The sequence below is a fragment of the Semicossyphus pulcher genome, unplaced genomic scaffold (assembly GCF_022749685.1).
Source record: "Semicossyphus pulcher isolate SPU_LCO1_2020_fin unplaced genomic scaffold, fSemPul1.0.p SCAF_25, whole genome shotgun sequence".
NCBI lineage: Eukaryota > Metazoa > Chordata > Actinopteri > Labriformes > Labridae > Semicossyphus > Semicossyphus pulcher.
Window position 1 is genome coordinate 1,834,340 of NW_027211699.1, and position 26,121 is coordinate 1,860,460.

General features: G+C 41.0%; 3 protein-coding genes across 7 annotated transcripts; 1 reads left to right on the forward strand and 2 right to left on the reverse strand.

The window, feature by feature from the left end:
- The first annotated feature begins 359 nt into the window (after positions 1-359).
- Positions 360-3,461, forward strand: tmub2 (transmembrane and ubiquitin-like domain containing 2). Its single transcript, XM_069675889.1, has 3 exons — positions 360-434; positions 1,490-2,118; positions 2,295-3,461. Exons 2-3 carry the CDS (start codon positions 1,505-1,507, stop codon positions 2,680-2,682), a joined length of 1,002 nt encoding a protein of 333 aa, XP_069531990.1. The 5' UTR covers positions 360-434; positions 1,490-1,504; the 3' UTR covers positions 2,683-3,461.
- Positions 3,462-3,500: 39 nt separating this feature from the next.
- Positions 3,501-14,413, reverse strand: atxn7l3a (ataxin 7 like 3a). Of its 2 annotated transcripts, XM_069675888.1 has the most exons (13): positions 14,224-14,413; positions 13,058-13,157; positions 12,822-12,954; positions 12,558-12,729; positions 12,364-12,461; positions 11,829-11,851; positions 11,674-11,719; positions 11,094-11,131; positions 10,089-10,157; positions 9,960-10,003; positions 9,310-9,381; positions 7,692-7,828; positions 3,501-7,606 (listed from the first exon to the last, which is right to left on the reverse strand). In XM_069675888.1, exons 1-13 carry the CDS (start codon positions 14,229-14,231, stop codon positions 7,407-7,409), a joined length of 1,140 nt encoding a protein of 379 aa, XP_069531989.1. In that variant the 5' UTR covers positions 14,232-14,413; the 3' UTR covers positions 3,501-7,406. The 2 variants fall into 2 exon arrangements, with proteins under 2 accessions (XP_069531989.1, XP_069531988.1); XM_069675887.1 differs by lacking the exon at positions 9,310-9,381.
- A 1,450-nt stretch (positions 14,414-15,863) lies between these two features.
- Positions 15,864-25,946, reverse strand: ubtf (upstream binding transcription factor). 4 transcript variants are annotated; one of them, XM_069675849.1, is made up of 21 exons: positions 25,425-25,946; positions 22,966-23,024; positions 22,432-22,604; positions 22,252-22,335; positions 22,000-22,155; positions 21,845-21,909; positions 21,629-21,755; positions 21,432-21,542; positions 21,212-21,345; positions 20,982-21,123; positions 20,857-20,898; positions 20,628-20,738; positions 20,318-20,473; positions 20,062-20,208; positions 19,501-19,611; positions 19,324-19,412; positions 19,046-19,235; positions 18,917-18,964; positions 18,762-18,815; positions 18,544-18,660; positions 15,864-18,450 (listed from the first exon to the last, which is right to left on the reverse strand). In XM_069675849.1, exons 2-21 carry the CDS (start codon positions 23,000-23,002, stop codon positions 18,316-18,318), a joined length of 2,229 nt encoding a protein of 742 aa, XP_069531950.1. In that variant the 5' UTR covers positions 23,003-23,024; positions 25,425-25,946; the 3' UTR covers positions 15,864-18,315. The 4 variants fall into 4 exon arrangements, with proteins under 4 accessions (XP_069531950.1, XP_069531951.1, XP_069531953.1 ...); XM_069675850.1 differs by lacking the exon at positions 25,425-25,946 and adding an exon at positions 25,177-25,348; XM_069675852.1 differs by lacking the exon at positions 25,425-25,946 and adding an exon at positions 24,776-24,966 and having other exon boundaries at positions 15,864-18,447.
- Positions 25,947-26,121: the final 175 nt, after the last annotated feature.

Sequence of the window (26,121 nt, forward strand, 5' to 3'; positions counted from 1 at the left end):
TTTTAATTTATTTATGTTGTATTAGCTGGTTTAATTGTTTTAACACTGATTTCAGCAACAGGCTGTGACACATCAATTTAGAAGGAAATACTTTTGCTGCACTTTGGCAAGACAAAAGTTACATCTAACTTAAAGATATTGAATATATAACAAAAAAAACAGTGTGTACGTTATATTATGATCAAATAAAATAAATAGAATATTTTTTATTAATTGCACCAACGTAAACGCACATATTAACCTGCCACATCATTTATTCATGTCTGAGCAGGAGGAGCAACAGGCGTGACCCAGTTCCAAAACAAGCGCCCCCATGATTACGTGATGACGTCACGCCGTCTCATCGCCTCTGTGTTTATCATGTTAAGAAGCAGCTGCTAACTAGCCAGCCCTGAGCCTCTTCTTTAAACATGCTCTGATTTCACAGCTGGCAGGTAAGATATTTTTCTACCTGTACATTTAGGACACGCAGAAGTTTCGTATGACCTCTGTGTTCAGTTAGAAAACACCTGGCAACAGAACAAATCGAGCAATAAGAGGCGTAAAACAGCCGAAGGTCGTTTTTCGGCTAGCAGAATAGGCTAGCATTGCAAGCTAACTTTAGCTAGTTTACTAGCGACGCTAGCTTAAACTGCAACATAACAAGTTAGCAGCGCGGAAGCTTTTGTTACATAACAGCTAATAATTGGTCTTAAAGTTTTAAAGTCGAGTGTAATGACTAACGTGGGACGGGGAAACAGGCTTGGAACAGCTGGCTGTTTGGACATAGCTTCTTTACAGCTACAAAAATCAGCTGTTGACCAGCCGTTATAGTTGCTACGGATCTTTATGTTGAGTAATTCGTCCTATATAACGTTAATGACTTTACGACATGTTAACACCTCGAAGAAAGATAAAACCTTTTCAGTCTGTAGTCCTATTTGTAATAGTAATGTTTATTTTGTAGATACCGAGCTATGAAATTATGTCCTTTTATTGTGTTTATATGTGAGGAGACGAGTAAATGTGAAGAAACCTGAGGATTGTGTAACTCAGTCAATATTTTGTGTACGTCAGCTTTGTCCTATACGTGCAGGGGCTCAGGTATCTTAACCAAAGTACAACTTTATCATTGCTGAAAGGTCAGACTCTGTTCTGAGTTTAAGCAATTTATTGCATTTCCTTTGAAACACAAAAGCAACAGTTTTCTGCTGTCATCATGTAGAGAATGGGCGGGATGTACTGATTTTATCTTCGGTCTTCCGTCATTTCTGTCCTCTATCTTATAATAAACAATATAGATTAAAGAACAACATAGGAATGCCTGTTTTAGGGGCCTTCAGTTAATCTAAAGATATAACAAATTAAGGTGTTTTTCACGCTTATGGAATGCCTGTAAATAAAACATGGCCTCCTGCTCATTGATAAACACTGTTGACTACAATGGCTCTATACAACTAGCATAAATAAAGATTAAAGATTTTTTGTGTCATGTTTTTGTCTTGTGCAGGTTTGGAGGACAGCGATGGCAGTGTGTGCACTGACCATGTTGGATGGCATGGAGGGTGAGGTGACGGCAGCAGGCGGTGTGTTGCTCCTGGTCCTGGCCCTCGTCTTGGCTTGGCTCTCGACCCATGTGGCTGACAGGGGAGATCACATACTGGGCACCATCCTCACCGTGGGCGCTCATGCCTCTCTGATCGGACTGGGAGGCCCCGACAGCTACAGCGGAGGGACCCCCAGCGCCGACACCTCCGAACAGCAGACTCCTCCACCCTCGCAGGAAAACAAGCCGGATGACGGCGAGCCGGGGAGCGAGAGAGGAGAGGGTGAGGGGACGTGTGAGGGTGCTGACGGGGTTAGGACGGATCTGCTGTTGGACATACAGAGCAAACAGCCACAGGCGGGAAGACTACAGGCTTCAGATGAGGAGGATGATGACGTGGAAGAGGAGGAGGAGGATGATGAGGAGCTGGAGGAGGAAGATAAAAAGATTTTAATGCATATCCCGGTGTTGTCCACCACAATCACCCCCCCTTCTACTACTACCACTGGCATCTCTGTCCGTCTGAAGTTTTTAAATGACACGGAGGAAGTAGCTGTTGTAGAACCAGAGGATACAGTGGGAGTACTGAAAAGGTTCGTAGAACAGAAATGCATCTACTTAAGTTATACATTAAGCTAACAATCTGTAGCTTTGTATTTATCACATTGATACAAGAGTGATGTTGATCTTCTCATCAAACTATCTACAACAAAGCCAATTAGCTTATTCCCCCAAAATGCAACACTCTCTTTTATCTCCTCTTTTCCAGTAAATACTTCTCCGGGCGGGAGCATCAAATCAAACTCATCTACCAAGGCCAATTACTGCAGGATCCCAAGAGGACTCTGTTATCCCTAAACATCACACACAACAGCGTGATCCACTGCCACATCTCCCAGACCCCGCACGAGGCTGCTCCAGAGGAAGGAGCTCAGTCCGGGGCGGGAGCCGGATCTGGAGTCTCTGGAGGTTTCAGGGCCGCCGGAGTGGCCATCAGCACGGGCAGCCTGGTGGTGCCTGTGTTTGTGGTGATACTTGCCGTGGTGTGGTACTTCCGCATCAACTACAGGCAGTTCTTCACCGCCCCTGCGACCATCTCCCTCGTGGGAGTCACTGTGTTCTTCAGCTTTCTGATATTTGGGATGCACAGCCGCTGAAAAGGGCGAAGAGGAGGTCACACGCTTACAGCTGAATGTTGCGAGGTAAACTAAATATAACTAAAGCAGGAGGGACGGACAAATTATCTCAGAGTGCTGATGCCAGATCTGGATGGTTCCTGCTGTGTGTGTGAGTGGCTAGGTGCGACTGTTGGTGCATGTACCGATATAAAAAATGATTGTACAGTACGAGGGGTAAATAATAATCAGCTCAAAGTGAACCATAATTTAGCCTCTCTACAAACTTTGTCATTCACTCCATGCTTCAACACCGTCTCTTGTCCTCTTCTCTTTTAACGTTGCTCAAGATCATGATGCTCTCCTATGCGTCATTGGTTCTATAGGCCACTGTTTCTGTATTAAAAAATATATATAATTAACTGATAGATGCAAGAATCTAAAACATTTTGGAACCACTCACTGTTGTGCTGTGTGTGCCAGTTTTTCTCCACAGTTTCTTTGTGTTAATTGAATAATTCCGGCTTTGTGTCAGCTAATGTGGACTGTACAGCTGCCACAGTGCTAGGCTGAAAATTTCTCAAAAACTATTGCTATATAGAGATAGGCTAATTTAAATAATCACTAGACATGAAAATAGACACTTTTTGGAGAAGATATTGTAAATATGTTGTGTATTTTCTGTAAATAAAATGATAGAATGAATCAGATGAACCTGCATCTGGCACTTAAAGATTTGGAGGGGGGACATTGACCCCTCCTGATTATGCTGGACTGCTCTGGCTTCAGTGATGTCTCAAATTAAAGCATTTCAAACCAAACCGCCTTCAGTATCTGTTCTGAAGAAGCAAGCCTTTGTGTAGGATTTGTATTTATTTATATTCAAACTTCATTTTGCATGGCGAGGAAAAAAACACACAAGCAGGAATGTGCTTTTGCATGAAAAATATTGAAAAGTTGCTCTCATACTGCACACAGAAACACCATGAACCAAGAGATCAGCTGCTAGCTTCATACAAGAAAACGTGAATCTTATACCTATCAAGGTACCTCCATTTATATACAGTTTGTTTATCTGAAGTGCACATAAGACTTAAAAATAAGTCCAGACCTCGACACAAATATATGAAACGTTAAACAAACTGGAAATTAATCAGGCTGTATCAAATCGCTATGTTCATTACATGAGATGTAAAACTGAATGCATTTGACTTTAGGGACTGTATGAAAATGATTTGCCAATACAAAACCATGAATATTTTAGGCACTCTCTATCTACTGGTCCTACTAACACGTAGCCGGAGACCCAGATGAATTTGCAAGCTTAAGTTGCGTTTGGTGTGGCGTGTACATCTGATGCAGGTCAAGCGAATTCTTTTTTGCCAACAACAAAGATGGCTGCTGCTGATGACAAACACTTAGAATATGCTATCGAGTCATTATTAAACAAATTGGATAATTGTAGACGAAAATCCAATAGGGTCGGTTTATGCACGTAAATAAAGTTGTTCATACTTTATCTTGTCCGACTACTTAAATGACCTCACTTAAATGTTTAGAGGTGTTACAAACAGCCACACCCATAGTGAGCAAAGTACACTTCTTATAGATTAATACGTTGCACAGATGTATTTTTGTTGCGTTAATAACTTATTCTCTCAGCCCAGCCATATCAAACTGTGGAGTGTTTTACCGCTGTGTCTCCCTCCTCCCTTTCACAATCAGAGCTCCTGAATCAAGAGACCTGATTGGTCAGTAGGTGGGGATTTGTTCAGGTTAATCTCTTATCTCCAACATAACCTGCTCCGGAGCAGGTTAGGTGTTAAGCATAAGTTACCATGGTGATCTACCCTGGTAAGAAGTGAACCAGCTTCGTAGAACTGAAAACTCGGAGTTCACTCTGAAGTTCCCTCGATAACTGCAAATCCTGCTTCGTAGTATAAATCCCCTCAATAAAAAAAATTGATTGATTAAATATCAAGATAACGACGCACATATTACTGTTATCTCTCCTTGGAAATTCAGAGTTGTGCTTGTTTCCACATCATCATGGTAACAGATGGTAAACAGCTATTTAACCATCAATCCATCACCTTTTGATGGACTGATGAGTTAAACCCTCCTCCGTTCTCTAAGCCAAACAATTACATACAGTCCCTAAATTCTACAGTAATACTGTATGCAAACCAGCATCCCTCTACTCAGCAATAACATCTGCAAAAGTAAAGACTTGTGGTTTGTAGATCCAATTTATAAGAGCAAATAAAAATGCTTCTGTAAGACATCAATAGAACACAGTTGGCTGTACAGGATGGAAGTAAAACACGCATCTGTCCCTTTAAAGCTTCTGATGGATCTTACAACGGTAACATTGTTGGTTATAGGCAAACAAGATGCAGACTCATCATCATGAATGACAAGCAGAACTGCAGCACTGATATCCTTAATGTATGATGTGAACTATTAGAAGAAACTGAGTTTACACAAGACAAGGTTTGTTCTGAGAAAAACAAGTCCTGACTGTTTTTCCATCTCACACTTCTTATATAAATGAACTGTACATGTGCCCCAAAAGCCTGCTGGTCCATCAAATATCAAAATTTACACAGACAAACAAATCACACAGAAAGTATCACTTCAAAGGCAGTGACTAAGAAAAACTTAAATATATTGTTGATGTAAATAAAAACAGTTAAATATTTTAAATGGCACTCTTACTTTCACAAAAATGTCACATTCTAGGATGCATAGTTTTATGAAAATATAAATGATTTACACACACACTAACCACACACTCAAGAAAAAGTGACGTTCACATTGAATGCAACTCAGCATACAGAGGCACTCACACAAATGTGCAACACAATGCAAGAATTAAAAAGCCACCAATGAGTTATCTTGTATACTTGTGTTGAACAAAAGCAATTTAAGTCCACGTGTCTTCTAAAAACCCAGATACAACACAAATGGATTTTGTAAAGACAGGGTCACGGGATCAGCAACAGTTACAGAGAACCTGGATGTTTGAGAAAGCCAAATCTAAGACTCGAATGATGTATGCCTTTAGAGAAAGTTTAGGAACATCAAAATGTCTTTTAAAAAAGTGATTAACTTTAAATAAGCAGTTTAAAAATAAAAGACATAAGGTATTAAGATGTTAAGGGACAGGGTTCTGTTTGCCTTTAAAGGAGTGGACAAATAAAGACTCGTTATCGACCTCTGACAGCAGATATTCTGACTTGTCCTTGCAGGAAAAACAAAGGTGCAAAGGATTCTGTTAGCGATGTTCCATTTAAAGGGTAATAAACATGACCCTTTTTAAATAAATGTAAATTTTCTTCTCTATAAATATTATTTTCTCAGTGATGTCTAAATCCTATTTTTGAAAACTCTTCTCAGGCTGTTGAGAAAGAAAAGAAACTTTGTCAGGACCATCTATAGACCATCTGAATTTTGAAACATCGATCCTAATTTAAATTATAACATTTTGCGTCTTTAAGTGCAGTTTTACATAAAAGCCCATAAATCAAAATTGGCTCTAGTTATGCTAAACTAGAAAAAAAGAGGGATAATGGGTGCTCACGGTAGCAAGGTGTTAAACTCCAGGTGAATGCCAGGCGCTCTGGAAGGCTAACAAGACTAGGTCAAAATCTATCATGTGGCTGACCACGTTAGGTCAATGTGCACTGCGGACGTACAGCGGAGGAGCAGCGCCGCCTACTCCAGAGCCGTATAGACAGAGAGTCGGGTCAGTGGAGGTCCAATATGCTCCATGATCCACCATTGCGATGTCACAACTCTCTCTCTCTCTCTATGGCTCCGAAAGTACCGTCACTCACCCACTCACTCACTTAGTCAGTCAGTTACTCAGTCAGTCGCATACACACCCGTGTGTAGGGCTGAATCTGGCGGTCAGCCAAAAAGTAAACTGCCAAGGGAGGGAAGCCACTGGGCTTCTTCAGGCACACTCGCACCGACTATGGATTTAGTTTAAAATAACATTATTGAATCAGGGCATCTCTCATAAAAGACATCAATATCAGCGCATTTATTTCTTTGGCTTTAAACTAAATCTTTGGCTCGGTGCGAGTGTGCCTGAAGAAAGCCACAGTAACACAGTTTTCCTCACCGTAAGCTATGGTCAATTCAGAAGTTCGTCACACTATATTAGTATTCATTCAAAAGCTACCAAAATGTAATAAAAAAATGTTTTTTGTATACTAAATATCTAGGCCCAATCGCAATCTACACCCTAAAGCCTGAGCACTAAACCATCTTGTACGTCACTTAAATTAAGCATGCAGTGTGTGCGTCTTTGAGGGGTCCAAATACTATCAAAATGCAGGAATGGGACACCCTATCATGACATCACGCGTTACGCCATTAAATTAAAAGAAAAACACACAAACATCCAAAAGCTTGCAACCTGCTTGGACCTACTCAATGCTGCTTGCATCTTAAATAATAGTCTACTATCATATTAATTATACCTGTTTTAGTTGACAAAGTCAGGTCCATAAATAAAAGGTTTCCCAGTTTTCCCGATAGCGAGTCAGTGTCACATCTAAGGCTGTCTGTGTTGCACGAGCTGTTGGACTCTGTGACTCCTGAACACAGTTTTTAGAACTCCAATACAGAAGGAGAAATGCTCATTAAACTGCTTACCTTGTCAAGGCTAAATGAATAAGAACTACTAAGTTTCATTACGTCCGGTTCAGGCCTGTAAATGTGGTCATAAAGGAGGAGGCCGGAGCTGGGCTGACAGACTAGTTTAAGTCGTCGTAGATACTGGAAATAGAAGGTGCTGAGAGTTTGGGCCTCTTATTTTTGGTCAATAAGCTGACATTACTCTGAGAGCTGCTGCTGCTGCCTCCTGTCAGACTTCCTCCTCCTACGCCTACGCTGTTCAGACTTAGAGACGTCCTCTTCTTCTTCTTGGGCCTCCTAGAATCTGAATGGTTGGTGCCTGTGAGAGGGAAATAAAACGATACATTAACTTTACTTTTTATGTAAACAGTGGCTGCCAGTATAACGCTTTGTTACTTCCTTACTGGCTTTAGATGAAGCAGAGTCAGCAGGTGAAATATCGGGGGAGTCTTCCCACTGCAGGCGGCTCATCAGGGTCTGTCCATCTGGGATGTCAAAGCTGTCGCTCTCCACCACGGCGTCTGCATCAGGCAGCGACGGCCTGGAACATGAAACCCAAAGACAGACACTATCTGGTGAGGACAAAACTCAGACTGACCAAACCATGTGACATGTAACTGCCTTTTTTTAATCAAAGCTCGTCGCCTGTTTGCAAATCAATTCACCCTCCTATCACAAACCTTAATATACGTTTACATTATATTTCTTGTAGTGGCTGTTAGCACCATACAGGATTTTAAGAGGTTTACTAAAGCAATGAGCAAGACTGATGTTTTATAAAATATGGAAAATGGACTTTTTATATATAATTACAGTATTTATTAATGTTTCTGGGTATGCTGATTCATAATGATAAATGTTTGAATTACCATTAAATTTGTTGTATAAGACGCACGGCTGTTAAATGGTGATGTCACGCCTCCGCATTAAACTGTTTCCGGGTCCAAGCCGCTACAACGTTTTATGTTTTCCTCACTGTTTTAAGTGAGGAACTTGACATGCACCGAAAATAAATTGAAATAGTGTTGTATACACGTTTTTATTAATAAATAGCTATAGAAAACCTTTTTCCCTCTGGGATCCCCCAAAAAACAGACTGCGTCTTATCTTCCGGTGCACCTATATTCCAGATTTTACGGCATTTACTTTAGTAGAATCAAATTCTGATCCTCACAACTTCCAAACATGTTAGAACCATAAAGCAATACACAGAGTTGATTATTTTCCTAATAGGGGTGGGAATCGCAGGTTACTCACGATACGATACACGATACATGGCCCACAATAACGATAATATTTGTGATAATTGATATATTGCAAGACAATAATATATTGATACATCACAATATCTGATTATCTTCTTCTTCGGCCAGTTAATTTCCGTTCATGTTACCCTCATTCATGTCAGAAGCGCCACTGCACAGAGTCAACAAGTCGATATTTGGCGCCAGCGTATTAATAATTGTATTGCACAACTCAGGACAACGATATATTGCCGTATCAATATTTTGTCCCACCCCTAGTTCCTGTTAAGTTAATGTCAAAGACAATACACATACTTAATTTTCTGCGATGAACAAGAGTCCTTTTATCATACTTTTTAGGACATGGTAAGTGCTTTTAACAGTTCATTAATCTAAACTTAGGAATGCATACACATCAAAATCTTTGAAAGCTTGAAATATGATCCGGGGTTTGTGAATGAAAGTAACGACGAATAGGTGTCATAGAGGAGAAAAGAGAGAGAAAACATCCAGTGCACTCTTCTTCTGTAAGGATGGTCACAGCTCCGCCTTATTCAAACAGCTGTTACTTGCAGAAAAAAGGCCCCTGGCTTAAACCAGAGTATTCACAACACTGACCAGCAGCATCACAAAGGCAGCTTGATCAGAAAACAGTGACCTGCATCAGCACACGCCTGCACCATGAAGGTCACAACACTCAGTCAAACATGACTTTTGTTAGGTACACTTATGGCTGAGGGAGGGGGTGATGAAAAGGAAGGGGATGGGGCACACTCACGCGGACGGCCCCAGGAGGAACACCCTGACGGCCCTCCTCTGTTCGTCCGTGTGCTGGGGACATCGCTGAGACCTGGTGGGACACAAGGTGGCATTATACATCCCAGACTGAAGCCCCCCCCCTTACAGCCACACAGCTTCAAGGATCGCCCTGACACAGCCAGGGAGGGAGGGGAGGTGGGACGGACTGCTGCGGACGCAATCAGTGACCAATCAGAAGTGGTAGAGCAGCGTTGAGGTGTTAGAGGTTATGACATGTCACAGGTTGGTCACTGATAGGGTCCGCCGTGGTCCGATTACAAATCTGTGTGGGATTGTTTGAGGCTTTTTTTTTTGCAGAATTTGGTGTTTTATTTTGGCCAATGAAACACAATGAGTTGCCACTTGTGTACCCTGAGTTAGTCCCAACATACTGTACATGATCATTTTCATTAACACATGGATGAAACTGATCATGTGTTCAGATTTCACATGCAATCATGACTTAAGTTCAGACAGCTATAATCTATATGATTAAGTTTCACTACAGGGCCGAACTGAAGCGCATGAAGAGATCAGAATTTGGCAACACCATCAGAGCGCAAGGTGTTATCCTGCATTAGTAGCCGACTCTTCTCCCACAGTGTAGAAGTTGGATTGTGCAGCAATTACCTGGTACACATCTTCTTGGTGTGCTCGGAGATCACCCCACATTGCTGTAGAAGGATCAACATGTTAAAATAAGACAGGGGGAGCAGTAAGATGAGCAACAGGTTAGGCGCTCTTGTGCAGGATGCTTACTGTTGTTAAAAGGGATCTGACTTCATCAGGGCCCAAACTTTCATAACTGATGCCAGTGCTGTAGTTGAACTGAAATGAAAGAATCATTATCAATACTTGAAAAAAAACCAGTACAAATCTTTAGTAGGCGTTTACTACGAAGCGAGATAAGGAGGCTTGTTGAGCCAAAACCCGGCTAGATCACCATGGTGACTTACTCTACAAAGCTAACCTTAATAATGTCTGGACGATGTTCTCCGCGGGTAATATAGATCCTCAGCTGAGGTGATGTTGAAATGTGAGCAGATCATCCATACAGTAAAAGAACTATGAGGAAAAAGCATCTAAAGACACTGGATCCCATTTTTGTTCCTGGTTTTAATTTCATGCAATGTCAGTTTTGCACGGCTGGCTTTGCAGCTAAAACGCACATAATAAAACTGATTAGTCTGTAGGTATTTATCACAGATTAAATTAAATCAGTTAATTAATTTTAATTATATTTGGACAAATACAAAAGTTATTTCCACGCATTTTCATGAATGAAAGTATCCGACCTAACTGCAGTTCCTGTCTACACTCCTGGAATCATTATTACAGTTTAAGAGTTTTACTTTGAGTAGTTGTTACATTAGAAATAAACGGGAGGCACTGAGAGCGTTTCCTGGGGTAAAATAAATACATTAATTTACGTATTAAACAATTTGTTTTTACTGTCATAACTTTTATATATTCATCATCGCTTCTCATTTAAACAGTCTGACTGAAGCAGACAGCCGATGATCGCTCCTTACTGTGCAGAAGAAGCGTCAAATGACATGTGAAACGCCCCTTTTCCTGTGAGCGCGAGCCTGAGTTAAGAGAGAAAGTTCATAACCACTTTCATGATACCAGTTATCTCTAACTGGTGCTTGGGGCTTTGTCGAGTCAGCTTGCGTAAAGGAAGCCTGAGTATGTTGAACTTGCTTCGTAGTATACCCCCCCTTGTGTTATTGAAGGCAGCATAAACAAAGCAGGATTACTCACCTTGTAAGGCTCTGAAGTGACGGTGGTCCCAAGCTCACCTGGAAAAAAGAAAACATAAAAGGTGGGCACTCTTAAAACCACTGAAGCGGCAAGAAAATGTGACTCTTATGTGTCTTCATCCAAAGAAGCAAACACTCAGTTTATAATCTTAAAAACTGAACAGCTAATCTTCCCTCTTAAAAAGGCAAACCTGTAAGGATCTCAAACTCCATAAACCTGCTGTTACACCAATAATTGTTTTTGTAGGTTAATGTCAAACTATTCCTTTCACTGAACAGCCCGTGAATTTTTATTACACAGATGCCACCAATAGTAAAATCAACCAACTGTTTAATACATTATTGAACATCATTGTCAACCTGTTCATACATGATTCTGCTATCCACCATGACTCACAAAAAATGTGTATTCACCCAATATTGCCTTGTGGGATGACATTTGACATTAACATCACATGGCAGACAGCAGGTTTACATACTCTGCTTCCTGTGTCTGTGTGCACATAACATCCTTATCTGCAACAGAAGAAACATCCAGTACACTTCAACACAGTACAAACTAAAATACCTAAAAGACTTACCATTTTTATGTTTTAAAGATTTGGATCTCCTTGGGGAATTTTGATTCTGCACAAAGAAAATCATTCAGATTGGATTAAACTCATTATACACATCAAAACATGCATAACTTATAATTTAATAGAGTCTGAAAAAGGGAAAACAAAGGTAAAAATACCTTATCTGACTTTCTCTTCTTGGCTGTAACATGGAAATTAAAAGTGTGTTTATTATTTTAAGTATCATGTACATTTGTGTAATTAGTTAAAGGGGAGTTATGATGCTAATTTCAAGCTTCAGATTTCACTCTGTGATACCTGTGGAGTAGCTTAGCATAATTTACAGTTAGAAATAAACTCCTCATTTTTGCTCTGTGCAGGCCCTCATACAGACTCTGCCTGAAACAACTCAGCCCTGTCTGTCCCTTTAAGATACCCCACCCCTACAAGTCCGCTTTCTTCTGATTGGCCAGCTCTCTGAAGCCTGCTGAGGCATCACAAAGTGCAGCGTATAGAAAAAACTGTGTGAAACCAGCCGTTCACATCAGCCTGCAGACTGAGCTGAGAAGCTTGGAGTAATCCCACTCCAACATACTACAGATTTGAAACTTCACCCACATTTAGTCTGGACATCCAACATTGTAACATTATATATATGTCTTAAAATATGAAACAGCATAATACCCCCTCTTTAAACATATTTTAAATGCTTACCTTTCTTCTCTGCCCCGTACGACCAGTCATTATCGTTGAGGTCATCATTGTCTTCCTGATCGCTCTCTGATTTGCTCATGTTGTTATTGCTGGCCAGCCTGTAAAAAAGAAATAAAATCAACAGAAAACAAAACAATTACATAATCTGATCAGATTATAAACATTTTAGTCCTGAATGATATTTATTGACTGACCTGCGGTTGGCGATGCGACTGCTGTTGCGTCCCATGCCGAGACATTTCTCCAAATGCGGGGCGAAGCGAGAAGCTGCAATCAATCTTTTGCAGTTGGGGCACTCGCACTCTTTGTTTTTCCACTGATTGTACACTTGGCCAAATATGTCCACTCCTGGCTGGTCCACTATTTCTGGAAGAGCAAGAAAAAGGCACACACTAAAAGCAATAAAAAGAAGAAAACAGACAAATGGACCTGAACAAACTGGAAGCCATGGCACTTACCAAACTCCTTCATGCTCTCTTGGTCTGTTTCATCCAGGAAAAAATAGCCCTGTTTCACGGCACGATGTACCTCGAAACACAGGCCCAAACAGGCATCATCCACCAGCTCATTGTAGATGTCATGGACCAAGGCCTACAACACAGACAATAACAATAAAAAAGCCAAATAACAACTCATGAAAGGCCTTCTGTGTGTTGGTGACAAATAAAAAGTATATGTGCATATATTCACTTGCCTCCAGCTTGGTGTTGTCTGGGCCTGACAGGGGCATATCCTCCATTTTCATTTGAAAATATGTACGGGGAATCTTGAAAGCAGGATAATGAGATGCTGACCTAAAGATTGAACCAGAGAAAACACATTTACAATCATAAGACGTAGCAGATTAATCAATAACAACAAGGGATGCATATTGTAATTTTCTGCCTATATTTTCCGCTGATAAAACACTTTAAGTATGCCTATGCCTTAAGCTTGACTTAATGCTACAACATTAACTTGGCGTGAGTGTGCGTGTGCACTGCCCACTGAGATAACTGTGGTATGGCAGTTTTTCAAAGTTTCTGAAACGGACAGCATGGTTGCTATTTGCAATGGTTGCTCAGCATTGGTCATGCGAGGAGGGCCCAAATCTCATCATCCAAGCCTGTCTAAGTTGTATGAATGTTAGTTTTATTTAAAAGAAAATGTTAGGGTTAGAAATAAATATGGCCTTTTATACATAACCTCAGTTTAAGTAGTTTTCTTCTATTGCCCAGTGAATGTGTACATTTTAAAAAGCACTGTATTATGTTATTTCTGCATCTGCCAGTGGGCCACTCAAATAAGGGCATGATATAAATTCCCCTACAGGGGAGACTTGATGTGCTCTGGAATTAGGTGATAAAAAAACAAAAGCTTCATATATCGGTCTCGAAATCGGTAAAAAGAAAAAAAAAAAGGGTTGGAATATAGGCAAAAAATCCAATATTGTGTATTCCTAATAACAGCTCCATCCTGCCACCAAGGAGGATACAGTTTAAGAACTCCTCTGTCCTTATTCTGTTAAAGGAGAACATTTTTAAAGGTGATGTCGTGTCAGATGTTGGGCGTCAAGCTGTTATTCCTTTAATTATTGGCTACACATTAAATGACAAAAATACCCAACTAAAACCCTTGCAAGCGTCTAGCTATTAGAAAATAGGAAAGGAACGACAATATAAAGTCAGGTAATGAAAGTTGTTTGCAAACTCAACATTGTTTAACGTCAACTAACATTACTTTTAAGAGTTAGCATTCGCTAGCTACGGCTGCTAGCTATTCTACTCATTTGCGTTGTCTGTGGCGCATTGAGACGAAACACTCGGATACTATATATTGACGTAATGTTTTTAATTTCACCCAAAAACTGTTTCCTCTTACCCGGTCATACCGAAAACTCAGCCTGAACCAGGCAGTTTCTCAGAGGGAGGCAACATCACCGTGTCAGTCAACATAAAATGACGTTAATAAGAAGCCCGGGCTTCTGTTACATCCATCGTTTTATCGCCGACCAAAACAAAAAACCCTCGTTAAAACAGTTTATTGTGGCAGGTGTCGGTTAAATTAACGTTACAAACCCGCCTTACACGGACGAGGCCAACTGTAAAGGACCAAACTGACAAGTAAAACAAATGACTTCCGGGTTCAACCTTCAAAATAAAGGCACTGAAATGATTTATTTCGTTAAAAAATAATTTAGAATGTGTATAAGATAAGATATAATAACATAAGGTAAGCTTTATTGATCCCCCACAGGGGAAATTTACTCGTTACAGCAGCTCACAAGACAAGCAAATTAAATAAAGTACTCAGGTAATAAAAATAGACCAAAAGTACAAAGTACAAGTACTAAAAGAAAGGTATGACAATATAAATAATAACAGTAGCATAATAATTAAAAAACTATTCACACTATGTACACTTATTTCTTTGTCGAAAGATATGCACGGGTTATTATTTGTACACCTGTGCAATTGAGGTCACAAATACCAAAAAACATCCGACGCAGATGCTTTTCTGATATCACTCTGCTAGATTATCTACATCTATTATTAGCCATTATGTTTGCGGACCAGCCCTCAAAAGCTGTGGTTGCTAAGAGATTTCTGTGACGCAGTAAGGCCATATTGATGATTTTATTTTGAGGGGACGTCCAGCGTGCTTCCGGTACTACTCACAGTCTTGACGCCGGAGATGTGTTGTAAACCCAAACCAGACCTTATCATCACTCAGCGGTGTATATCTCTAATGCTCCTCTTTCTAAAACCAGATCCAAACTCGGTTAAAAAAAAAATCCTACACAGATGTGTGGAAGCTGTAATAGCAAACGTTCAATGCCCCTACTTTGAAATTAAATGTTTATTAATCATACATGGATGTAATGTTCAGGTGTCCATTTACTTTTGGCCATATAGTGCACATTATTGGCACCGATGACCTCATTGAAACGCTCAGGCCGAACCAACTGATCACAGATAATTAAACAAAAATCTCATGTTCATTTATTGATGTCTTCAGTAGCCTGCGTCAGTCCAATAAGAACTGCTTATTGATGTTTTTTGTAAAACCTTTTTTTCCCCTGACGTTTCTCTGATAATTAATTTTGTATAACCGTTGTGAAATATTGGATTGTGTTCCTCTTTCATGTCTCTTTAAATTGGGGTCGTATAATAAATCGTATGATAAATCTAGAGCCCAATAGTGTTACAGCAAATACATACTTGTGCTTGTTGCACAGATAGTTTAATGAATAGGAGGTTGAAAGAGGCACAGATAATTGTATTAAATATTTGTATTTATAAGATATCATAAAATAGTCTTGTCATTTTTTTTAAAGATAAATGACCCTTATTGATTAAAAAAAGTTTGATATATTTTGTGGATTGTCCAGTTGATATTGTTTCAGCATACTGTTTGTTTGTATGATGAAGCAGATTGATTTCCCTTCATTCATCCATAAGTAGATCGGCAGGGGTGCCCATGTACTTCTTCTATAAGGTGAAAACAAAACACACACTTGCAACTATCAAAGATCATTTTTTTTATTTGCCCAAAGACTTGAACTACAAGGACATAAGAACACCCTCAGCTATAGAAAACATCAAATCTTGTCAAATGATCAGCAGTACAAAGTATGTAAAGCTTTGCTGTCTTTAGATATCTCTATAAACCAACAGAACGGAGAGAAGAAACAACTAAAACAGGTGAATTGAACCAAAAACTCTCCCCATGTGAGTGAAAAACTCACTTCTGGCTTCAGAAGTCACAGATGAGGGTTTGCAAACTTAAAGCACTAACAAAAAACAATAAGCACTCAATACAAAAAAACAGTATTTACAGAAAAATTACAAGTTTTTTTAAACCCCAATTTGTGTTGCAACTCAGCTCCCTGAATCCCTTTAAGAAGATTCCGTCGATCAATTACAGCATTCACTGTCCTTTAACCCTCCCCGAATTATTTAAATAGTCCACGCTGGTTTTGTTTCAGACAGTGACAAGATTCATAAAGGTCAAAATCAGTCCAGTACTCGCAGATTAATAACAGTTGCCATCTGTCTGTGGACCCAAAATGACAGTCACAAAGTCTTGTCATCAGACAGTTTTCAGGTGACCAATGACATGACAGCGCAGAGCAGAAAAAAATACTTAAGACCTTTGGAGGAAAAAAAATGAACAATATCTACATTCATGGTGTTGGTAAGATGTCCCCACACAGGCACGAACATGCACGCTGCAATCACATCATGGTATGCAACAACAAAACAGTAAAAACAGCACACATTAAAGCAAAGAAACACACACACACACACCCTCATATATACACAGTTCTGTGCATGCATGCACACAAACTCACACAAGAGGGACAGATTTACGTTAAGTGCACACTTTTTTTGGGATAAGCATCAGACTGCAACCCAAAGAGATCACAGTCAATACCATTAAAATTTCAAAACTAAACGTTGACGAGAACCATTCAGTTCATTCAGACATCCGTAAAACGACTCCAGATGGATCAGAGCAGGACAATTAAAGACAAACCGGAAATAAAACAGTTGAGAGAAGAAACTGTGTCATGTTCTTTAAAAGCAGTCAGAATGAAGCAAGTCAAAACGAATGGTTGCAGACCGATGGATTTCCGTGTACTACAGGACATGTCAGTTAAATGTGATGAATGACACTTTTTGATAAAGGACACATGGTAATGGAGTTCCTATCAAAAGTATTCACCTCCCTTTGCAGCTTTTGTTGTTTACAACTTTGAAGCATCGTGGATGTTTTTCCGAAAAATGAAATTCCGGCAAAGGATACAAGAAAATTTGAAAAGGCACAGAATAGCTGGGGACTACGGTATGTTCAATCATTAGAATCATCAAGACTAAGACTATGGCACAGCTGTGAGTCGGCTTAGAGCAGGCTGTGTTGGTGCAAGAAGTGCATTGGTTGGTCCAGTAGGCTGCTCACCTTCTGACCACACGCACCTTGGTTTCAATGAAGAAACGAGGGGAAATGCTATTGCTTCTTTTCAAATCAATTGTTTAAAGTTGCACTTGCAGATAAATGTCGAGAGATGTGGGTTATTTTTCACCTTCATGTTTCAGAAAGAGTCCTTTTCTGTCATTGACGCCAACCTCCTTGGTTCAAAGTTGTAAAACAACATAACTAAAATGAAAAAGTCCAAGAGTGGGTGAATACTTTATGTAAGCACTGTTATACTTTAAATGAGAATATGGGTACGTAACAAGTTTGGAAATTTTCCAGCAACAAAAAGAAAAAATAGAAACATTCATAATGGCTTGATTTTTTTCCTGAAAAAATACCACCTCTTTAAGAACCAAATGATAAAATCTACATCAATTGAGAAGAATAGGGAACAACGCAACAACGTTCTGGAAAAAAAAAAAATAATGGAAACATTCTGAAGAGTGCAATTTTTCAGTACCCTGCACACCCCCTCCCCCACCCCGACCCCCCATCCCTAAAGCGATCCACATTACTATGTTCTTTGGCTCTATGAAGCCTGTTCACAACTCATCCCACCTGTCTTGAACTAAAACCAGAACAACAACATAAAACACTGAAGGATCGTTTATCTCCCTCGACATTAAAACTCTTTAAACCATTGAACCTGTTAAATTCAGTCTGAAACCAGCGGCAGAAATGTTCACGACATCACCAAACCAGTGGGATGCTGTTTTTGGCATAACATCGGCGGCCCGTGCTGTGGGACGACCATCACGCCCGCGGGGAGGGAATGAAACTGATTTTGGACACGAGGGCAGGGTCCTTCCATGAGAAGATCACCGACGCAGCAACATAAAGTGGATGAGTGAGAAGGTGATGAGGCAATGTGGGGCTCCCTCTGGTGGTGGGAGGAGAGCAGGGTTGGCACAGTGGCAGAGCTCCCTTGACTCTTGGCTCAGCTCAGCGCTGCTCAGTTCGTCTCCACGAGGACGACGTCGGCGCGGGCCTGTTTCAGTCTGAATCAGAGTCCGACGAGCCCTGTGAGTTTGACTCGCTGCTGCTGTCCTCCGACTTGTTCTCCTTGTCCTCTGCCTCGTCATCATCGTCTTCATCGTCGTCATCGTCTTCGTCGCCATTCTCCTCCTTCTTCAAACAGATGACAAGAAAACATTAATTTACAACAAACAGCTAACATGTCTTCGTCAACTTTGTGTTACGGCAAAAAGAGACGCAACTGACATCATCGTCGTCGTCGTCGTCGTCATCCTCGCTGGATGAGTCTGCCTCAGAGGAAGCCTTCTCCTGCTCTTCCTCATCCTCCTCTTCATCGTCATCCTCCTCTTCCTCCTCAGTTTCCTGTAGGTGAGAGATTTTTTTAGGTGAGACATCACTATATGAAATAACTACAGATGTTTTATTAAAACAAGTAGAAGAAGAACGAGAGAGAGCGCGCTTACAGATTTCTTGGACTTTGCCTTGGGGCCTCCTGGTTTTGCCGTAGTTCTCCTTTTCTGAAATGTCAGATATTAAAGTTGTAAATAAGGATGAAATTATAAGAGTGACTTTACAACGGTAACGAGTATTAACCAAAAAAGCTGAATAAGTGACTTACTTGTGAGTTATATTCTTTGTATGTGTTCCTCTCTTGTGAAGACAAACTCTGAAGAAGAAAGAGAGCGTGTGTCAAATAACTGTCCGAGATTACTTCAATATTTCCTCACTTACGACAACCGCTTCTTACCGCGAGCCACTGTTCCAGTATCACTTTGTACTGCCTCTGCTTCTCCTCCGCGATCTTCTTGTAGCGGTCCTTCTCCTTCAGAGGTTGCCTCTGCCAGCGGCTGCCAATCTCAGTCATCCGCTCCTTCATGGGGAGGTGATTCAGCTCTCCGTTGGACAGCATCTCCTGAGAGAACTTCTGATATCCGTTTCTGGAGGGTAAATAAAAAAACAGAGTCAGCTTCGAGGTTTCAACAGAACACACGCAACAGGCAGCACAGACCAGCTGGGCAGACTTACGATGGGGGCTTCTTGGGTTCACCCTCAAACTTCATCTTCTTCCCTGAGGCGATGACGGCAGCAGGTGAGCGCATCTCACACAGGTCTCTCTGTTGAGAAGAGATAAGTACACGGTTGGATCTCTGTGGTTTACAGATAAAGTGGATTTCTACAAGATGTCAGTAAGTTTTAACTTACCTCGTATCTTTTCTGGTCCTCTGCTGCCTTTTTGATCCACATTATTTTCTCTTTTTTCTCCATGGTGCTCCAGGTCCCTTCCATGGCTTTCTGGGCCTTTGGCCGGTCGTTCTGCAAAGCAAGGTTTTACATTAAAATACATGTGCCGAGTATTTTTATGTGTATTTGGTGTATGGGGTTTTTTTTGTGATAAAAGTACACGGCTGTGGTGAATACTCTATTCTCAATATTGTTAACCTCTTTCTATGAAACAAATTCAACATGTTTTTTATTCAAAAACTGTGTTAAAACTCTATTCTGGCGGAGGTTTTCCAGGGCCCATTGGAGAAGCAGATAGCGTCCTCCAAAGGCACAGAGCCCAATTGCATTTTTTTCCTACCATAATGACATTAGCTCCTCATAATAGCATGATAGGACTGAGGTTGAAAATAGGCAAACTGGCCCTTTAAATGAGACTAGGTAACTATGACAACATTGCACAAAAATCTAATTAAGGTTGTGAAAGCAGGTGGATTTTAAATCACTTATTAAATAGGAATGAGGAATAAGAATGATGCATACCTTAAATCTGGCCAGGTAGTCTCCTATGACACTCTGCTGCCAGATGTCCTGCGCAGTCTTGGGTGGGTCTGGCAGACGACTACGATCCTCCCGCTCCTTCTTCTCCGACTCTGCCTTCAGGACCGTTTCTAGGCGTTTATACTTCTCCTACATGACCAAGACAAAAAAAAATCATCCATATCAGTATGTTTTGAATCCTGCGATTCCCTTTGCTGGCTCATCAGCATAATTATATTACACTTCATTGACAGGTTACCTTCTTTTTGTCAGGCAGCTCATTCCACATGCGGGCCAGAAGTCTTGTGAGCTCGCTGTCAGAAAGGTCTGGCCGCTCCTGCTGCAGTTTGGGGCGCTTCTCCTCAGAGAAGATGAACATGGCGGAAATAGGCCTTTTGGGTTTCTCTGTATTGGCCTGCAAGTTCGGGAAAAAAAGGAAACTTGTGCTTAAAAATTAATAGTTTAATTTCTTTGGATAAAATTCTATTCTTTTGATTGAGTTTTCACAGTTTGAACGTTAGCATTTGTGAAGCTTGTTCGCTACTTTTGCTGCATAAACTTGGTCTTACCTTTGCTTTTGAGTTCTTCTTTTTGGAGGCAGGACTGCCCGCTCCGCCGCCCCTCTTAAAGCCTATCTTCTCCTCAGACAAGACCCGCTGCTGCTCCTCCTCAGACAAACTCTGCAAATCCACACAGAGGACAAAATACATGTAAGAAATTTTGTAGCAAAAATTTAAGCACATAAATGACCATAATAAACACACATGTTGACGTAGAAAGCAGAAAAATAAGACTTACACTGAGGAATCTGTTCATGTCGATTTCAAACTCCTTCTTCCTCTGAAAAACAAACATCACATTATTAGACACAATAGATTTAATTATGGGACTTACTTAATTAAATTATAGGAGTCTGAACTCACCTGTTCACAGCGTTTCTGGTAGCCGTCCTTCTCACCCTGTTTCAGCAGCTTCCACCGCTGACTGCACATCACCATGCGTTCCGTGCTGGGTACGTCCTTCATGTTTGACATCAGCTCCGCGCAGAACATCGAGTAACCATTTCTAATAGCACAAAATACATGACATTGAAATAACTTATTCACAAGGCAGGGGCTACTAAAAGCATCGTGCCCCAGCAGCTGTAACTCACGGAGGAGGCTTGTCAGGTCGTCCGTCGGATTTGTCTTTCAGGTGCCTCTCGGCCTTGGTCAGAGTGGACTTTACGATATCGTCTTGGGTCATGTTTAACTCTGGGTGCTGCTGGATGTACTCCCGCATTGTCCCCTACAGTAAAGCAAACAAAAACTGAATTAAAACTGAAGAAAAGGTGCGATTATTTATCTTCATAATTCCACCTCAACAACCCTCACCTCATACAGTTTCCTCTGCTCGAGAGACTTGCCGATCCATTTGAGTCTCTTCTTGTCGGACAGCTGCGTCCACTGTTTGCCAAGACTGTCCTTGATGTCTTTGGTGGTTGCCTGGTGTCAGACAGAGAAAACAAGCCTTAATGATGGTTTTGTACACAGTGCTGTTTGTATGTTGTGTTTGCAGTAGCTGCACTTACATCTGGGTGCGTCTTGAGGAAGGCCTTCTTTTCATGGTTGTACCAAAGCTGTTGGGGCGTCTTGGGCTTCTCTGGTACATTTGAACCTTTCTTGGTCATGCTCTCCATAAGGTCTGGGTGTAGTTCCCTATATTTACATGTCAGAAAACAACATGTAAGCACCAATGTTATCCTTAAATATGCTGCAGGTGAAGGCCTGATAGAAAGTAGTCTCACCTGAACTTCATCATGCTTTGAACAAATGATTCTTTGTCTCTCAAGAAGTCTTCAACATATTTTTTCTGTAAATGCGAAAAGAAAACAATATTTTTGTTAGCATTTAAAAAAACTGTGCGTAATAATCTGTATTTTATGCATTCAATTTGACTGACCTTCTTTTTTTCGGGCAGTTCTCTGTACTTCTTGGAGAGGATTTTAGTTAAATCAAGGTTGCTCATCTCAGGGTGCAACTTTGCATACTTGGCCCTCTTTTCCATGAAGAAGCGGAAGTACGGAGTCAAGGGCTTCTTGGGGAAATCTGGGTGTTTCTGTGTATCATGGGGGAAAAGGGGTGTAAGACACTTGAGCTCCACAAAGGCAGCAAATTTTTCTATTAGTTGAGTAAATATAAAATTTTAACTCACCTTTATTTTCTTTCCCTTGTAAGGGTTTTTGATGTAGTCTTGGGCATCAACTATCAGCTCTGTTAGAGTCCGGAATTTACGAATCTGCGGAAAGGGTAGGGTAAAAAAAAAACCCAATTCAATAAACCACAAAAGAGACAATAAATAATCAAAATAAAAATCACGTTAAAAATGTCTTACCTCTTTAGAGACCTCCGTCCATTTCTGCTTACACATCTCAGCTGTGTAGGTATTGAAGGCCACCTTCTGCCAGTCAAGGTGAGACTCTGATGTTTTGTATTTAGTCAGGTCTTTCTGAGGCAGGGCCACTTTCATGGCCTCCAGCAGTTTTAATAGGTCATCCTGTGCCCACACTGTGCAACAGAAAGAACATAAAAATGATTAACTCAACAATTAAGATTTGCAATTGTCGGTATAGTTACGAAACTAGCTAAATAATCTTTCTACACTTCTACAAATAAGTCCAATTACACTTCACAAAATGAAAAACATACTCCCCATTTTATCCAATAAGTGACTTTTAAGAATGAGTTTCTAAAATAATGTTATATATTCTGTTATGTAATTTAACCTTACAAAGTATCATCACTACAGTTACAACAGGGATATGGAAAGTATCAACAGAATACAGTTTTTTGGAATAATATCTAAAGTTTTCAAAGTGCATTGTCATTGTGTGACTGAATTGTAAGATACATTGTTACAAAATCCCACCTTGGCCTTGGGTGGGTGCCTCCATAACTCCATTCATTTGTGGTTGTACTGTCTTGTATCTATAAAAGCAACAAAATCAAATCATTAATCTGTTACAATATCAACTTTCTAGAGAAAAAAACCTTGAAATCCAAGATATTCAGGTCCCCACTAAGCTCCTCTAATTAGGATTGCTGTATTTCTTAATCAAAAGAATTTAATGAGAATGTAATTTTAATGTGTCCATTATTTATATCATCAACGTCCATTTCTCATAAAGAACATATTTTTACTTATATAAATGTTAAACTTGTGTTTTCAAGTCGTGGAATTTAAATTTGCCTCGACATAATGGTTTATGTTCATTACACCGCCCCTTAAACGTTTACGCTACATGGTGAGACATAGGCTATTGCTTGTGACGGCTTCAAATCTCAAATAACACTGCGGAGGGCTTCAACTAGCACAACTAGCTTCGACAACAGGAGTCTCCGCCGAGTGAATTTCGCCAGCCGGAATTTGGCGTATTAGTGCTGTCCTTATTCCACTACTAAATTATCGTGAACACTCAGGAGCAACCATTTTCTCGCTCGGTCCGCTCAGTAATGGAGGATTTTCTGTCGCAACGGAGGTTGGGGAGGATACACGGAAGGAGGAAGCGAATGGACGTGGACGGACAGGCAGCTGTAGGCGACCAGCTGACCACGGACGGGGGATCTGCTTTCGGTCTCCGACGAGGGGGAATGGTGGCTTGGAAGTACTGCAGCCAAATGCGCCACTCAGTAGAGGCGCCTCATCACCTAAGGACGCCGATGTAGCTCCGCCATGCAACCCTATAATCTTCACCTCAAATGTTTACAAAGGCTAGAGTGAGGAACTCGATATTATGTTAGCTTACAGTTAATAAATGTGTTCGAGAGTACTTTTAGACACCGATATGCGGTTTTTCTACGTTTAATAATGCAATTCAAGACTAAAACCGTGTGCATTCTTCAGCGAGGCGTAGCCGAGCTGTGCTCCAATGATGGCGGCTGCTCGTTGTTCATCGTGTCCTTGGTAGCCCGAGCTCACCATGGTGTTCACTGTGTGACCTAGCTACATAGAAACTATCTTTAGCAACATTTATGCAACCTTAAACTGATAAAACGTACACATTTAACCGTTAGAACATCAGATATCTTAAATTTAATTGTAAATGGCAATATATAGATGATTAAAATTTGGAGCAAAAGCATAATATGGCCAAGGGCAACTTGGCACGCCAAATTTAGCTTAAATGTGACTTTATTTTTAAAATCGATATATATATTGCTACATTTCGAAAATGTTCGCGTTTAACACAATTCGAGTTTGCCATAATTTAACTAGAATCTCCCGTTTCCTGTGAGGACAGACTTTGGCTTACTGTTTACAACAAATAATTTAAAACAATTGGTTAACGGCTATACATTTAGATACAATTAAACATTTTTACGTTGACTATAGGCTCTACTTCACTGAGCGTTGGAAGACATATTTTGACGTTATTGTGTCCGAGCCTGATTTCATGGTGGTGGGCTGGAAGGACTTGCGGAGGCGCAGGAAGAAAGAAGAAAATGGAAAATATTTTTAATGTCCAAACGTTACAGCCTCGACCTCACTTTACGAACAGAACATTTTACCGTAGTTAACAGTTTCGGCTATACTGTCGCTCTATTAATTTTTTTAAACCTAAATTGAAAGCTATAGCCGCACAGAAAACATTTCAACATCCGAGGCAAAGTAGCTTCACAGGCGCGACAAACGGCTCCAGGTCCGCCATGCTTCAGCTCAGCTCTACAAGGAAACCTACCGTGACAAGGTCCAATGGCGCACTGCAAACAGAAAACGGAGCTTAAAACTAAAGCCGGGGCGTTGCAGACTCCCTTCCCTCGATCCAAAAGCGCATAAGCGAGATCAAGAAGGCGGGTTCTCCGAGCTCGGTCGTCGGAGGTTCTGGGCTAGTCGGTGAGAGAGAGAGGGGGAGAGAGAGGGCGAGTCTCTGCACGGTGAGATATTAAACCGAGATCCCTGATGGCTAACCGAGAGAGGCGGCTGGCTGTTCCCCCAACAGCCGCATGGAGGTCTCGGCGCGGAAACAACCGTTAATACCCCAAACCGTACGCCTCGGTTACAGCACGACTAGCCGAATTTTGATGAACGGATTCAGCATAAATCACTTTTGGTGTAATTTTGAGAAAATACCACATTTACCTCCGGGTCTTACGTCCAGGTTCTTCCCCGCTGCAGAGGACAAGAAATTCGGCTATGGCCGACCGCGTCTGTACGCTGCCACAGCTGTCGGTTTATTTCGCTTCTACAAAGAGGCTACCGACCGAGGCGCATAAGTATAAACAAAACCAAACAGTAAACGCAAATTTAGTGAGTATAAGACGGTTTTTCGATTGTAGTTACCGCACTCTCGTGGTATTATGAAACCGAGCGCTTGTTTGTTGGCTTACCTGTCTCTCGGCGTGAGCCTCGGTCTGGTTGTGGAGGAAGAAGGGGAGGGTTGAACGTTAGCCAGCACTGCGCCGTCGGTCCTGGGCTCTAGTCCCCGCAGAGATGGTCCTTCCCCCCCGCCTCCATCTCACTTGCCGTCTCCCTCCACTCATCGCACAGCAGCTCCTCTCTCTCCATCCAACCATTTCGCTACGCCGAGACATCCACATATTTTCCGATCTTGCAACGTTGTCTCTGAACCCAACTGTGGGCGATTATTGTACGCCACTCGGCCGAGCCTGTCTGATCTTCAGCCGAAGTTTGCACAACGAATATTTTGGCTCAAAGTTTCAGGAAAACCAAACTTTCGCCAATTTTTTTTAAATTTAAGTGCAATCAGTTTACCTGATAACTTAATATAATCACCATAGAAATCAATTTTAACATGAATTTATCATTTTCACTTATCAATGTCAGATCCTAACTTGAGAGAGAACTATCTAAAAGGTTTCCAAAGCAGCCTCCATGCCCTTTCACATTGCGGGATTCCTCTTTTTGCAAATTGTAAGAGGCTCTTTGACAGCTTCAATTTGGCCCAGCATGTTTTTTCTTTTCAACTCCACCTTGTGTGTTTGTGGGCGGATCCCCAGGCCGTCCAATCCAGTCAGTCCGACTCACGGAAAACAAATGACTTTCAGGCACTCAGCCTTGTAAAAC

Excerpts from the sequence above, each read along its gene's own strand:
- tmub2 (XM_069675889.1), top strand. The coding sequence starts at position 1,505 with ATGGCAGTGTGTGCACTGACCATGTTGGATGGCATGGAGGGTGAGGTG. Across the intron at positions 2,119-2,294 it reads ACAGTGGGAGTACTGAAAAG|TAAATACTTCTCCGGGCGGG; the intron begins GTTCGTAGAACA and ends CCTCTTTTCCAG.
- atxn7l3a (XM_069675888.1), bottom strand. Across the intron at positions 11,852-12,363 it reads GTACGGGGCAGAGAAGAAAG|CCAAGAAGAGAAAGTCAGAT; the intron begins GTAAGCATTTAA and ends TCCATGTTACAG. Across the intron at positions 11,132-11,673 it reads ATCTTTAAAACATAAAAATG|GTGAGCTTGGGACCACCGTC; the intron begins GTAAGTCTTTTA and ends TCTTTTTTCCAG.
- ubtf (XM_069675849.1), bottom strand. The coding sequence starts at position 23,002 with ATGAATGGAGTTATGGAGGCACCCACCCAAGGCCAAG. Across the intron at positions 21,910-21,999 it reads AACTGCCCGAAAAAAAGAAG|AAAAAATATGTTGAAGACTT; the intron begins GTCAGTCAAATT and ends TCGCATTTACAG. Across the intron at positions 20,899-20,981 it reads ACCAGAAACGCTGTGAACAG|AGGAAGAAGGAGTTTGAAAT; the intron begins GTGAGTTCAGAC and ends TTTGTTTTTCAG.